Source organism: Borostomias antarcticus (genome assembly GCF_949987555.1).
Source record: "Borostomias antarcticus genome assembly, chromosome: 2".
Classification (NCBI taxonomy): Eukaryota; Metazoa; Chordata; class Actinopteri; order Stomiiformes; family Stomiidae; genus Borostomias; species Borostomias antarcticus.
In genome coordinates this window covers 40,589,409-40,604,408 of record NC_140235.1, presented here as the reverse complement: position 1 = coordinate 40,604,408, position 15,000 = coordinate 40,589,409, and the positions used below count along the sequence as shown (strand labels likewise).

Genomic DNA, 15,000 nt, shown 5'->3' with positions numbered 1-15,000 from the left:
AAATTGATAGATTGATTGAATTTAAGTTATGATATCATGTCATTTTTATGGTATAAATGTGGCATCGGGCTCAGTGGGCGATCACACTGTGGATGAAGGTCATCCATGTTTTTTTATGTAACAGATTTGCAGTCAGACGATGCGTGAACCCAGGGAGGAATTCGGCTTGTCTCAGCATGGAGGAATGTCTGAAAACAATGTTGCCATGGTTTCTTGATATGATTAGGTGATTCAATCATATTCCTGCTGACCGCATGTCACGCCTGAATACCCAGAGTCCTCCGGGGCGACGGTGGCACGTGACGGCCTAACAGACTGTCCCCTCTGTCCCCAAGTCTCCCAAATATGTGGAGTCACTGGAGTGGGCAGTCTGTCGTGAACAAGGCTCTGTTCTGACTGACTGACTGACTGACTGACTGACTGACTGACTGACTGACTGACTGACTGACTGACTGGTTGACTGACTGGTTGACTGGCTGACTGACTGACTGACTGACTGACTGACTGACTGACTGACTGACTGACTGACTGGTTGACTGACTGACTGACTGACTGACTGACTGACTGGCTGACTGACTGACTGACTGACTGACTGACTGGTTGACTGACTGGCTGGTTGACCGACTGACTGGTTGACCGACTGACTGGTTGACTGACTGACTGACTGACTGACTGACTGACTGACTGACTGACTGGTTGACTGACTGACTGACACTGACTGACTGACTGACTGACTGACTGACTGACTGACTGACTGACTGACGCATGTCGACTAGGACTCTTTAGTTTCAAAGTGGTGAATATTCGACTAGGACTTGTTTATTGTCAATGGTCACCTATTCATCTATTGTTCATGTACCGCTTAATTTTTTATAGATTTATCTGACAGGATATATATATATATATATATATATTATATATCTCACTGTGTGAGACGTGATTATGCAGAGGTATGTGAGGTTCAGGATGTACGCCATGATGACGCACACACACACGCCCCCCACGCCCCCCCGACGTGTTCTCATTGCGATGTTTTTGTTTGTGATGCCTGATCTCCTCTTGTCTGTACAGGGTGGCTGTGTGGATTCAGCCAATCAGAGCTTGGCGTTGCTCTACATGACCTTGGGACAGCAAGATGTGTCCAAAGCCCTGCTTGGCCCCCTCTCCCCCTACACGTGAGTGTGTGTGTGTGTGTGTGTGTGTGTGTGTGTGTGTGTGTGTGTGCGCTTCTGTGTGTGTGTGTGCGTGTGTGTGTGTGTGTGTGTGTGTGTGTGTGTGTGTGCGCGCTTCTGTGTGTGTGTGTGTGTGTGCGTCTGTGTGCGTGTCTGTGTGTGTGTGTGTGTGTGTGTGCGCTTTTGTGTGTGTGTGTGTGCGTGTGTGTGCGTCTGTGTGTGTGCGTCTGTGTGCGTGCGTGTGTGCCTGTGTGTGTGTGCCTGTGTGTGTGTGCCTGTGTGTGTGTGTGTCCACGCTTTTGTGTGTGTCTGTGTGTGTGTGTCTGTGTGTGTGTCTGTGTCTGTGTGTGTCTGTGTGTGTGTGTGTGTGCGTGTGTGTGTGTGTGTGTGTGTGTGTGTGTGTGTGTGTGTGTCGCTTGGCAAGCCTCGGGGGTCCGAAGGTCTTAAAAAAAGATGACAAACTGACTCTGAAGATGAAAAACAAACAAATAGTGTCAGTCTGTTTCTGTCATTTTCCCATCATCCTTTGCTCCCTAGAAGCTCTGATTGGCTGGTTTACATGAACCCCAAACATTACAGGTCTAATGGGAAAGTTTGTAAAAACATCCGGTTTTGACATTTAACTTCTTTGGCTTCGTCCAGAACTAGGATATATAGAATATAGGACATTGTGTGTGTGTGTGTGTGTGTGTGTGTGTGTGTGTGTGTGTGTGGTGTCGTCGTCCCGTGTGCGATGTCTGTGTACGGTGATCTCTGTGTGTATGGCGTTGTGTGTATGGGGTTGTGTGTATGGGGTTGTGTGTATGGCGTGTGTATGGGGTTGTGTGTATGGGGTTGTGTGTATGGGGTTGTGTGTATGGCGTTGTGTGTATGGCGTTGTGTGTATGGCGTTGTGTGTATGGGGTTGTGTGTATGGCGTTGTGTGTATGGCGTTGTGTGTATGGCGTTGTGTTGTTGTGGTGTTGATCGTTTACTCCCTCCAGCCATCCCGTTTTGTTTTGCTACCCCACCGTGGGTAGGTTATTACCCCACCGTCGCCTGGTTGGTTCTGCTACCCCCCCGTGGGTAGGTTATTACCCCACCGTCGCCTGGTTGGTTCTGCTACCCCACCGTGGTAGGGGTAATCAGGTTATCACCCCACCGTCGCCAGCGGCTCCAAGACCCCCCTGAACTGTCCATTTTCAGTTATCATGGTACCGGTGCTGAGTGCCTGTAAAGTACAGTACTATGATAACTGAAGATTGGCAGTGCCATCGCAATGGGCCTCCGTGGGGCGCCAGGGGTCCACCTGCTAGTCTGCCGGTCCGGAAGGTTCTCTGGTGGCACCTCAACACAGGTCCGGAAGATCTCTGGTGACTCTGTAAGGTTTCGATTGTACGCGGAAGCAGAAATGCAATCTATTGAAGCTGCGTTCATTGATTTTAAGGCATATTGACAAAATTAAAACCAACTGATATCAGACTGTTTCATTGAGCCATCGTGTCCTCGTAGCGTCCTACTATCTGTTGTCGCAGCATTTCTGACGGTTCGTTTTAGCTGTTTGTTTATAAACAAGTTTGCGCGGGTCCCTTACTGCCACCTAGTGGTGAAATAAAATCAATGAATGCAGCTTTAATCAATCAAGTAACTTGATTAAGGTTTCGGTCACAAAGTGCTTCGCAGAACGTGAATGAAACACATCGAGGGGCGTGTTCCCCACCAGAGCGTCGCTCACACCCCCATCTGTCCTCGTTGACTTCCTGTCTCAGGTCTGAGGTGACTGACAGACCCCTCTAAGTTCCCGCTAAAGTTTCTTTTCATCCACTCAACACAGTGTTGATGATGCGTTTCCTGATCCTGCGTACCTGTTTTTGTGTCACGTTGCGTGCGGTGGGTCCTAGCGACCTTTGCGCCGCGTGCTAAGGGCATCGCTCAGCACACAGAGACCCGGGTCAGAGGCTCTGACGTACACAGGGGTCAGAGGTCGTCTGGGCTTCTCGGTATTACTGTTCTAGTATTCAGCTGCGTTCCTCTCACTCTCGCTACAAGAGGAGGGTCTGTTTCTAGGATGATCTGTTTCTAGGATGATCTGTTTCTAGGATGATCTGTTTCTAGGATGATCTGTTTCTAGGATGATCTGTTTCTAGGATGTTCTGTGTTCTGTGTTGGGCTTGTATAGATTTTTCTCCGGTACGAGTGAATTTTTTTTTTGGTGAAAAATGTTAGCGTCTGTGCCTAATCCTTTCTTTTCTCTCGTTTCTTTCTTTGGTTTCTTTCTCTCTCTCTTTTTCTCGCCTCCCTTCCCTCAGGATCGAGTTCCTGAGACACATCCGGGACTTCTTCCAGACCACGTTCAAGATCGAGACGCAGAAACCCCCGGAGGACGAGAGGAAAGGAGGGGATAAGGTTCTCGTGACGTGCGTGGGAGCCGGATACACAAACATCAGCAAATCCATCAAATAAAAGACTTTATTTTTGTACCTCACAGATCTAGTCTCCTTTCTTATCAAATATGCTGCTTTGATTAACCTTGTGTAATTAAATGACATGTTTTATCTGATTTAATGGCAGTATTTTTTATCAATGAGAGTAACCTGCATTAAAGATGCAATGTGTAACTTATGAGCCAGGAACAAGGGCCGATTCGCTCTGCCAAGTTAAATTCAGCCAACCTGTATTGCCATAGAATGCTCTGTGTTGCTGATTGGATCTCGGCAGGCTTTGAACCAGCTGTGACCACGCCTCCATGCCTTTTTAACGCTCTGTCGTCCACCTGACACCAAATTATAATGACTAGCAGAGCCAAACCGCAGTCCCTCCCTCTCCAGCTCACCGTGCCTCAGTCAAGTGTCAACAGTTATTTTAACTGGTACTTATATTGATTTAAAGGACAGGTTTTGAATGTTGCATCACGCCATGTTAAAAGGTTATTTACAATCATGTACAACAGCTGAGGGATTTTGTCTGCACTTATAGATCCATTGAGTGTGTTAGCAGCTACGGGCTATATCTCGACAAAACTTTGATATCGGCCATTATATATGATCGCAAGTAACCTTATAACATGGCTTATAATGCTAAATTCCAAACCTGTCCTTTAATGAGAATGCAGGCTCATATGATCCACTTCCTTGGCACAAACGTAACCGAGTTGAATCGGTTCAACTCAGTTGGGATACCTCTCATCTGCGCCTTCCAACTGGTAGCTTTTCAGTGGCGCATTTGTAGTTCCAGGTAGCTTTTCAGTGGCGCAGTTGTAGTTCCAGGTAGCTTTTCACTGGCACAGTTGTAGTTCCAGGTAGCTTTTCACTGGCACAGTTGTAGTTCCAGGTAGCTTTTCAGTGGCGCAGTTGTAGTTCCAGGTAGCTTTTCAGTGGCGCAGTTGTAGTTCCAGGTGGTGTTCATGTCAGGGTGAGAGTGAGGGTAGAAGAAGACGATACACATTTGGCGCAGCTCAACCAGCAGGGGTCGCTGTTGGCTTAGCGCAGCAGTTTTGGACTGATATTTGCAGCAGTCGGATACATACCGACAACTATGACAGATCATGAACATTTTAAGCCTCTTTAGTCACGAATTAGATTTCTGCTCATATTTGTGATGTGTGATGTTGAGCCATTGGAGTCATTAAACTAAACAGGAATCATTAACCCCCTGTGTCTGCTGCAGATGTCGTAGCAAATTAGTTAACACACGCACACACAGACATACAACAGTCCACTTCCGGCCTTAGGCCTGGGTCCAGTACCCCCTTCCCCTCACCCTACCCCGGGTCCGTATCCTCTTCCTACCCCCACCCTACCCCTGACCCCTGCCTCTACCTGGACCCAGGCACACTCACACACACACTGACAGACACCAGTCCTGGGCTCAGATCCCCTCACCCTAACCCGGGTCCGTATCCTTTTCCTACCCCGATCCTACCCCAACCCCTGCCTCTATCTGGGCCCAGGCACATTTATGCACACACAGACATACACCAATGTTTGCCATGTCTCTCCTATGATGTTATTAGCCTCTCTTACTCTGAAAATGTAATTTAATGTTATTTATTGCTCTATAAATGTTCTTAGCCGGTAGACAAACATACTCCAGGAGCTTGCTCGATCGCCTTGTTGAGAGGGGTCAGGGAAGAATTTTTACAGCTCACTTATCTGGCCCCCGGGTGATTACTGTTTTTTTGCTTCCCTCTGGAGTATGTAGGGGTGGGTCGTACGCCCACCTCCCTTGTTCTCTGTAAAGTGCATTGTGTTGCCTCTGGGTATGAAATGCGCTATACAAATAAAGCTTTGATTGATTGATTGATTGATTAAACTTTGATCGAAGGAAAGCTGTCTAGTTCAGTAGTGGTGGAGAGTTTAGCCTGTGTGGAAAGGGTAATGACATAAGTGCACCGCATGATGGCGCTAGCGAGGTGAGAAACACGCCAAAGCCCCCGATCGATGACTCCTTGTTTTGTAAGCCGGGTACGCGCGGTGGTGAATCTACTAAATGGATTTGCTCCAAAACCGCATGAGTAAAATATTATCAAAGTGAGAGACAGAATGGTGGAGTTGTAAAGAGAGAGACAATCTGTCTTTTGCCTAAATACAACATGCAAATACGATAGTCACTCACAAACTAAACAAAAAAAGCACCGTCCATTCGGGCTACCCTGACTACCAAGACGCAAAGTATTTACGGTATTCCACGTGAGAAAGTGTTGAGCTGGTGGGTTGGGGCCCGGTACGGGGCCGGTGGGTCGGGGGCGGACACCGGGACCGGGCTGGTGGGTTGGGGGCGGACACCGGGACCGGGCTGGTGGGTGGGGGGCGGGGACACCGGGACCGGGCTGGTGGGTTGGGGGCGGACACCGGGACCGGGCTGGTGGGTTGGGGGCGGACACCGGGACCGGTGGGTTGGGGGCGGGGACACCGGGACCGTATGAGTCAGTGCTGTCACTTTCGATGCGACGCACGAGGAAGACGTGGAGCTACAATACCGTCTTGTTGGATAATTCTTTATTCTGGAGAGAGTTTCTCTAATACATCCATGGGGTTTATGCTGTTTACATAGTCGACGAGGTGAGTTATCACAATATCAGAGTAAACGTCTCATGCAAGAAGATATGTCCAGCTATGCCTAAATATGAGGTCGGTAAATAATGCTATAGAGACTAAAATATCAAGTCAACAACAGGAAACAACCCAAGTTAGCGAGAGTCAGTGAATTATATTAGTTATTATATTAGTTATTATATTAGTTATTATATTAGTTATATCAGTTCAAAACCCAATTATTTCTCGAGAATTCATAGAAAACAACGCAACTCGATTGCGTGCCGATGGGGGTCGGTGCATAACTTCTCCTGCTGGCCCGTGATCTCTCTGGTCTCTCTGGTCTCTCTCTGGTCTCTCTCTGGTCTCTCTCTCTGGTCTCTCTGCATCGGCGGCTCTCTCTGGTCTCTCTCTGGTCTCTCTCTCTGGTCTCTCTTTCTGGTCTCTCTCTGGTCTCTCTCTGGTCTCTCTCTGGTCTCTCTCTCTGGTCTCTCTCTGGTCTCTCTCTGGTCTCTCTCTGGTCTCTGGTCTCTCTCTGGTCTCTCTCCTCTCTCTCGGGATAGTTGCCAAACCCCACATTCTCCCGGAGCAGGAACTGATGCTAAAACGGTCAAAGTAAGTAACGTTTAGCGGTGCTGTTGTTGTCGGTGTCAATAGTTGTTTAGTTTTCTAGTCAACTAACACAGTTGCTTCATTTGTTGTGCCAGGTAACTTAGTAGCTACCGTCAGTGAAGTGTAATTGCTCCTGTTTTGACCAGCTAGATAATGATGTGTTCTACTAAGTTAGCAGATAGATAGATAGATAGATAGATAGATTAGATTAGATTAGATAGATAGATAGATAGATAGATAGATATAGACAGATAGACAGATAGATATAGACAGATAGACAGATAGACAGATAGATAGATAGATAGATAGATAATCCAATGTGTGATCTGTTCAGTAGCCAATAGATAGATAGACAGATAGATAGGTAGATAGATAGATAGATAGATAGATAGACAGATAGATATAGACAGATAGACAGATAGATAGATAGATAGATAGATAGATAGATAGATAGATAGATAGATAGATAGATAGATAATCCAATGTGTGATCTGTTCAGTAGCCAACAGGGTAGTATGTTACGTAGGATGATATAATATGATTATCTAGCTACGTTTTTTCTGGACTGGCTTCCTCTGTTGTATATTAATTGTGTGTAGGTCCTAACTAGGTGTGGACATGACCCAAACCTGGACCAACACGCCCTCACTCAGTAAATGTGTTTATACTGGGTATAAATGGTGTGCACATCCTGTCGGGCTTTGGAAAGAGATATTGAAAAGCTTATTTTTACAGCAATGCTGCTTCTGTAAAGTCTAATTTTATAATCAAGAGAGAATTCATAGACAGAGGAATATGGAGTTGGAGGAGATTCTCTCCTCTCTCTCTCTCTCTCTCTCTCTTTCTCTCACACACTCTCATTCTCTCTCTCCCTCCCTCTTCTCTCCCTTGACACCTAATTGGTGCGTGCTAGTCGCAGCCCTAACTCTGTCAAGAAGTCTATAAAGAGACACACACACACACACACAGGATATGTTCAAGCTAGTCGCCTGCAAGTGTAAGATCAGAGATAGACTGTTTTTGCTGTGTGGGTCATTTTGTAGACTAGAATGAACGGATCATCTAACCTTTACCTGGGACCACAACACAGCTGAAACAGTCATATGGTTGGTAAGATTAAGACGCATTAACAGTCATGCAGTGTGGGATTACTAATCCATACTCCCTCCACTCTTAATGCAGGGCAGCTGTGTCATGTGGTATCAATGCTTTTCCCTCAGAGATTAATGTTAAAAGTATATCTATCTATCTATCTATCTATCTGTCTATCATCTACTGTATCTAAATATCGATCTATCGATCTCTCTCTATATCGCTCTCTATATACTGTGTGTATATGTGTATATATATATATATATATGGAGAGAAACGTGGGTTGTGGGGCCGGGGATCTCCCCATTCCATCAAAGACATTCCTCCATAATGGCCCCTGCACATTGAGACAAAAATATATAACACTAATAAAAGAGACTACAAGTGTTTCCTGAATTAGAAAATTTTTATCGCAGATAAATGATAAATCATTTATTTTAATAGCCAACATGACAGAAGCTTCCGGGGAATTACACGAGGCGTTGACACGGGAAGAGGAGGCCCCTGCAGCCATCCCCACAGATCACAACAAGACTGGGACAAGCAGCACAGTCTGCCTGATTATACACCCCCCATAACAAACCCGGCGTGTGCGTGTGCGTGTGTGTGTGTGTGTGTGTGTGTGTGTGTGTGTGTGTGTGTGAGGCATTGATGAGTGTATGTGCTGGGAACATGAGGGATGTGTGTGAGTGTGTGTGTTTGCAAATGTGTACGCACAGCTGTGTGTGTGTGTATGTGTGTGTGTGTGTGTGTGTGTGTGTGTGTGTGTGTGTATATATATGTATGTGTGTGTGTGTGTGTGTGTTAGATTAGAGAGGCTATTGGGGGTTAGAAAGTAGGCCCACGCCACCCTGGACTCGTTTTAACAGAGATGATTGCAGATCAGTTGGTTCCACCATAGACCAGTCTATTACTATTACTAAACCAGACTAATGGAGTTGACATGCAGTCATTGTTTTAACCCTGTGAGGACGAGCAGCGAGGGGGCTCCAGGGTGGTGCTTGCATGTGATGGAGTATGTTTAGATTGCTATTCTTGCACTTAGATTGCTATTCTTGCACTTTGCCTTCAGCACTAGATTATGCTCTTAGTCACTTGTTTTAGAAAGAAGATGCACTTGTGAGTTCTGGCAGAGTTCTGAGTTCTCTCTCTCTCTCTCTCTCTCTCTCTCTCTCTCTCTCCCTCTCTCTCTCCCTCTCTCTCTCCCTCCCTCTCCCTCTCTCCCTCCCTCTCTCTCCCTCTCTCTCTCCCTCTCTCTCTCCCTCCCTCCCTCCCTCTCCCTCTCTCTCTCTTTCTCTCTCTCTGCCGTATCACGCTCATCTGTCTAGTCCTCTCAGGTGCAGGGGAGTAGGAGGGTTGCCAGGTTCATTCCTGAGGCAGGGGAGTAGGAGGGTTGCCAGGTTCATTCCTGAGGCAGGGGAGTAGGAGGGTTGCCAGGTTCATTCGTGAGGAAGGGGAGCAGGAGGGTTGCCAGGTTCATGTGTGAGGCAGGGGAGCAGAAGGGTTGCCAGGTTCATTTTTGAGGCAGGGGAGTAGGAGGGTTGCCAGGTTCATTCCTGAGGCAGGGGAGTAGGAGGGTTCATTCGCCGTTGTCTGTTCTGTCGCGTTCCTCACTTCCTTTTTCTCAAACGCCAGCGGCACCACAAGAGCCACCGTGAGGAACTGACGCGGGGTGCTACCACCCAACTGTGATGCAGACAGTAACCCTGACATTTCGCCTTTCTGTTCTCTCTTAGTGGACAGCTTGTTTACAACACAACACATGTTGTGTTGTTGTTTTGGTGAAGTGTCGGTATTGGCTTTAGGGAACTATGAGCTCAGTGTTGTAGAGTGTTCAGTGCACGTCAGCAGTGGAGGTAAAGTGACCACAGCTGAAATACTTTACGTTTGTTGGTGAAGTACCAAATAGCATAGCTGTCCATTAGATAACTCTCACTAGATAGATTCCCTTGATACAACAACAGACTGGCTATTTTACTTGGCTAAAGCAGATTTAAGGCTGATCCAAGCTAAAGGCTATTCATCGGCAACAACTTAAGCGAGATAGAGTGCCAGCCAAAATCTGACAACCTGTGTGTGTGTGTGTGCGTGCGTGCGTGTGTGCGCGTGTGCAACTTAAGCGAGATAGAGTGCCAGCCAAAATCTTGAAAACCTGTGTGTGTGCGTGCGTGTGTGTGCGTGTGTGTGTGTGTGTTTGTGTGTGTGTGTGTGTGTGTGTGTGTGCGGCTGTGCACGTGTGTTTGTGGTTTAGTAGCCTAAACACCAGGTTTAGTGGAACTTGGACTGGAGGAGGCCTACATTGGTTGACCTGACGGAAGTGTGTCAGTGCCTAGCCAAGCTACAGTATCATGAACCTGAACGTTGTCGAACGCCAGCTCACTACCATATCACGCCATCTTTGACGTCTTCATCGCAGAGCTGGAAGGGTCTATAGTCATGAGCCAGTTCAGCAGGGCTGCATCGTCATGAGAAAAATGGCGTCCGGGTTCGAGGGTCGTTTTCACCGGGGTGTTGTAATTGTTAGGTGCCAACGGGGGTGTTTTTCTGGCGAAGACACGTTCGCCTCATCCAGGCTTTAGACCCGTAAGACGCATCCTGGAAGAGGGTCTCTGGTCTGGTTGATTCAGCTGACTGTGGGGGCGTTTGTTTGCCTCCCCTGGGCGGCTCCTCTCCTCTGTGGTGGGGGGGGGGGTGGGGGGGGGGGGGGTGCTGCCACAGGCAGTGGCTCAGCAGAGACTCATCCGTCATCGTGGTGATACGCGCCACACACACACACACACACACACACACACACACACACACACACACACACACACACACACACACACACACACAGCACTTGTAAGTAGGACTAGCTTCTTGTTACAGTTTGCTTGTAAGTAGGACTGGCTGCTTGTTACAGTTTGCTTGGCCGCTCCGACGGACTCAAGGAAACCGATGGGGGGGTTTAAGGTTAGAGGCTTGGTTCTTGTTGAGTTGTGCTTTTAAAGGATTTCTTTGTTTTAAACTGGACTGTTAGACTACATTCTGAGTCTAGGCCATGTTCTAGAATCTAGGCCATGTTCTAGAATCTAGGCCAGGTTCTAGAATCTAGGCCAGGTTCTATTAATACATCCATGGTCTAGGCCTATATGCTTTTAAGTAAAGCGCAGCAAATGTTGATTTTTAAAGAGCTAGTTTGGACCTGTGACCAGATGGGTAGTGCCTTGTGTATTTACGGCTAAAAACGTGAATCACAGAACAAATGTTTTGGCATTATGTCGATTTTTTTTATTAAATATGAATAAATATCAAATCATATATCAAATTTAAATCTAAATCTTACCTTGGTGCAATAACCGCTGACATTGACTCTGGCCTCTCGAACAATCACAAGGCAGCTAGTGTTGGCCAACGAGGTTTATGCTCCAAAAAGGGGCCTTTGTGTTTAACTTTATCAAAATGTTAAATCAAGCTCTGATCCCGGAACAGTATGAGCCTCCGGTGTATCTCCTGGGATAACCAGCAGCTTTGTGTGGTGAAATATCAACAGGCCTCATGTTCTCCTAAATACAGAAGAGAACGAGTTCCCGCTTGAATACAGGCAGGCGTGTCTCACGGGGAACAGGCCTCTCAGCCTGCTAACTCAGCCTGCTAACTAGCCTCTCAGCCTGCTAACTAGCCTCTCAGCCTGCTAACTAGCCTGCTAACTAGCCTCTCAGCCTGCTAACTAGCCTGCTAACTAGCCTCTCAGCCTGCTAACTAGCCTGCTAACTAGCCTCTCAGCCTGCTAACTAGCCTGATAACTAGCCTGATAACTAGCCTCTCAGCCTGCTAACTAGCCTCTCAGCCTGCTAACTAGCCTGATAACTAGCCTGCTAACTAGCCTCTCAGCCTGCTAACTAGCCTCTCAGCCTGCTAACTAGCCTCTCAGCCTGCTCACTAGCCTCTCAGCCTGCTAACTAGCCTCTCAGCCTGCTAACTCAGCCTGCTAACTAGCCTGCTAACTAGCCTCTCAGCCTGCTAACTCAGCCTGCTAACTAGCCTGCTAACTAGCCTCTCAGCCTGCTAACTAGCCTCTCAGCCTGCTAACTCAGCCTGCTAACTAGCCTCTCAGCCTGCTAACTCAGCCTGCTAACTCAGCCTGCTAACACATGCTTTCTTCTTGTTGTTGTTTTGTCTGCGTCGGTTGTCGGTTTTGACACGGATTTCCTCTTCCCTGACACCTTTGGGTCACACTTAGGGTTCGCTGTGCGTGTGTTAGATGTGAAACTGAGCCAGCTTTCAGCTCTGCTGTTCCTGTCAGAACTAGCTGACTCCAGGTGACGACACAGAGAGAAGCACAACACAACAACATTTATCGTCGTCTTTGATACGATTGTTTGATAGGAAATTGAAAACAACTAATGGTCAGCCAACAGCCAACCTTCCTTCCTTCCTTCCTTCCTCTCATCCTGTCTCCCCTCCACTCCCTAACCTTCCTTCCTTCCTTCCTCTCATCCTCTCTCCCCTCCACTCCCTACAGCAGAGACTGTAATCCCATATTTCAGGCGTTTTGAGGTGCACTTGATTTAGAGCCTTTGGACTGCTGAGGCTTCTCTTCTGGGACTCGTCTACTCCGGCCCTCGATCAGAGGTGGTGTCAGGCAGTATTTCACCAGCCTGCCGGGGCTGCTTGCCTCAGCCTCCTGCCTGCAAGGCTGTAAGTCAGGGATGAAGCTGCCTGGGCTGGAGTTTCCCAGAGGCATCGTAGCGCTACGATGAACGCCGTAGCTTACGATGAACATAGCGCTACGATGCCTCTGGGAAACTCAGCCCTGGTCGGGTAGCTGGACAAACAGCCTGTCCCCGCCCGGCCCAATATCCGGCTACCTGTGGAGGACTGCTTCGGCCTACAGGCACAAAGGATACCCTCGATTTCTATAACACAATCGTAAATCACCTGTCTGTTTGTTGTGATTGTGAAGTGAACACAGCGTTACAGTTTGGACCTCTTTTTCAAAAGTCGACGGATTTGCCCGTTACACTCGAACGCAGCTCGGGGATTTGGAGCTCCACAGCGGAGCTCCGGACATCTTTCCGAGGCCTCCGGGTTCGAGGGTCGTTTTCACCGCGGTGTTGTTATTGCTAGGTGCCAACGGGGGTGTTTTTTCAAGATGCATTCTACATTACTATGAATATTGAAGTTGTTTATTATGAAACACCCCTTGAGATGTCCCCTCTCGTTTTCCAGGGGGTCCTTGGCGACAGTAAACAGTAAACAACACAATATACAAGAAGAGTAACAACATAATGTCATGCATAACAGTAAAAGTCAGACACACATAAAACAAGACGGAACAACAGAAACCACATCAACAAAAACAACGACGACAACAAAACAACAACAATTAAAAAACAACAATTTGAGGTCAACAAAAGCATAAAGATGTATCTTTTGGGTAGAGTTGACAGGTTAGAGACAGTGATGTAACTGTCACACACAGCTGCACAGTGATGTAACTGACACACACACACACACACAAACAAACACACACACACACACACACACAGACAATGGATGTAGCCCATTCACACGTTATTATGGGTTGAAGTATGCTACATTCAGTCAACTCTGCAAACTTAGACTTTAAATATCTCAAGAGGGTGGGTGGCTTTTAAAAGGGCTTTGATGAGTCAGCAGAGGTCTGGATGATTGGGGAGAAAAAACAAGCTAAATGTTGAAAATAACGGATCCCTTTAACCACCAAGCAAGGACATGAGTCAGCTCTGTCCCTCAAGGTGGGGGGTACGCTGCACCCACATGCAGCGGCAGGCGCAGATTGAGGAACATCTTGCATTTTGATGAAGAAGTGAAAATGTGGGTTTTCATCTCAGTGGGCCTGGATGAGCTGTGCTGCAGTGCAGCCCGTCTGAATGACACTGAACCATGCTGGTGTTTACTTGATTCTGGTCTCTCTCTCCCCTTCCTCCCCCTCTCTGTCTCTCTCTCTCTGCTTCCTCTCTCTCTCTCTTCTTCTCTCTCCTCTTCCTCTCTCTCCTCTTCCTCTATCTCTATATCCTCTTCCTCTCTCTCTTCCTCTATCTTCCTCTCTCTCCTCTTCTTCTCTCTCCTCTTCCTCTGTCTCTCTCCTCCCTCTCTCTCTTCCACTCTCTCTTCTATCTTCCTCTCTCTCTTCCTCTCTCTCTCTCTCTCTCTCTTCCTCTATCTCTATATCCTCTTTCTCTCTCTTCCTCTCTCTCTCTGCTTCCTCTCTCTCCTCTTCCCCCCTCTCTCTCCCTCTCTCTCTCTCTCTCTCCTCTTCCCCCCCTCTCTCTCTCTCTATCTCTCTCCTCTTCCCCCCTCTCTCTCCCTCTCTCTCTCTCTCTCTCTCCTTTCCCCCCCTCTCTCTCTCTCTCTCCTCTTCCCCCCCCCTCTCTCTCTCTCTCTCCTCTTCCTCTCTCTCTCTTCCTCTCTCTCTCTCTTCCTCTCTCTCCTCTTCCCCCCTCTCTCTCTCTCTCTCTCCTCTCTTCCTCTCTGCCCCCCCCCCTCTCTCTCTCTCAGGTGTATGGATGTGTGTGTTAAGCCTCGCATGGCCTGTCTAGCAGTGATGGAGGCGGAGTCACCCGTCTGCCCCTCCTCCTCGCCACCCGACGTCTGTCTCCCCGACGACCAGCCCGCCCACCCCGCCGCCCCCAGCGGTGACCTGGAGCCCGCCCCGCGCCCCAAACAGGAAGTGGCGTCCTGCCTGAGGGTGCACCTGTACTACCTGGCCGGGGGCGGGGCCGAGGGCGATGACATCACCTACCCCCCCGGGGACTACGTGGCTGAGGAGCTGTGCCTCGACGCGGCCAAGGCCTGTGGTGGGTACACACACACACACACACACACACACACATATACACACACATATACACACACACATATATACACACACACATATACACATACACACACACACACACATATGCACACACACACACACATATATACACACACACACATACACACACACACACATATACACACACACACACACATATACACACGCACACACACACACACACACACATACACTCACACACACATATACACACACATACGCACGCATGCAAACACACATGCACTCACACACACATTTATACATACACTCA

The 15,000-nt window shown here is 48.0% G+C and overlaps 2 protein-coding genes across 2 annotated transcripts in view; both read left to right on the top strand.

Annotated features, from left to right (window-relative positions):
- The window catches only part of rcl1 (RNA terminal phosphate cyclase-like 1), a 12,453-nt gene extending 8,822 nt beyond the window's left edge, over positions 1 to 3,631 (top strand). The window contains exons 8-9 of the mRNA XM_084452905.1: positions 1,072 to 1,175; positions 3,461 to 3,631. Of these exons, the coding sequence (XP_084309031.1) occupies positions 1,072 to 1,175; positions 3,461 to 3,614 (258 nt within the window). The 3' untranslated portion in view covers positions 3,615 to 3,631. The remainder of the gene's footprint in view (positions 1 to 1,071; positions 1,176 to 3,460) is intronic.
- A 2,487-nt stretch (positions 3,632 to 6,118) lies between these two features.
- LOC311321102 (tyrosine-protein kinase JAK2-like) overlaps positions 6,119 to 15,000 on the top strand; it is a 40,536-nt gene continuing 31,654 nt past the window's right edge. The window contains exons 1-2 of the mRNA XM_084452997.1: positions 6,119 to 6,211; positions 14,411 to 14,709. Of these exons, the coding sequence (XP_084309123.1) occupies positions 14,415 to 14,709 (295 nt within the window). The 5' untranslated portion in view covers positions 6,119 to 6,211; positions 14,411 to 14,414. The remainder of the gene's footprint in view (positions 6,212 to 14,410; positions 14,710 to 15,000) is intronic.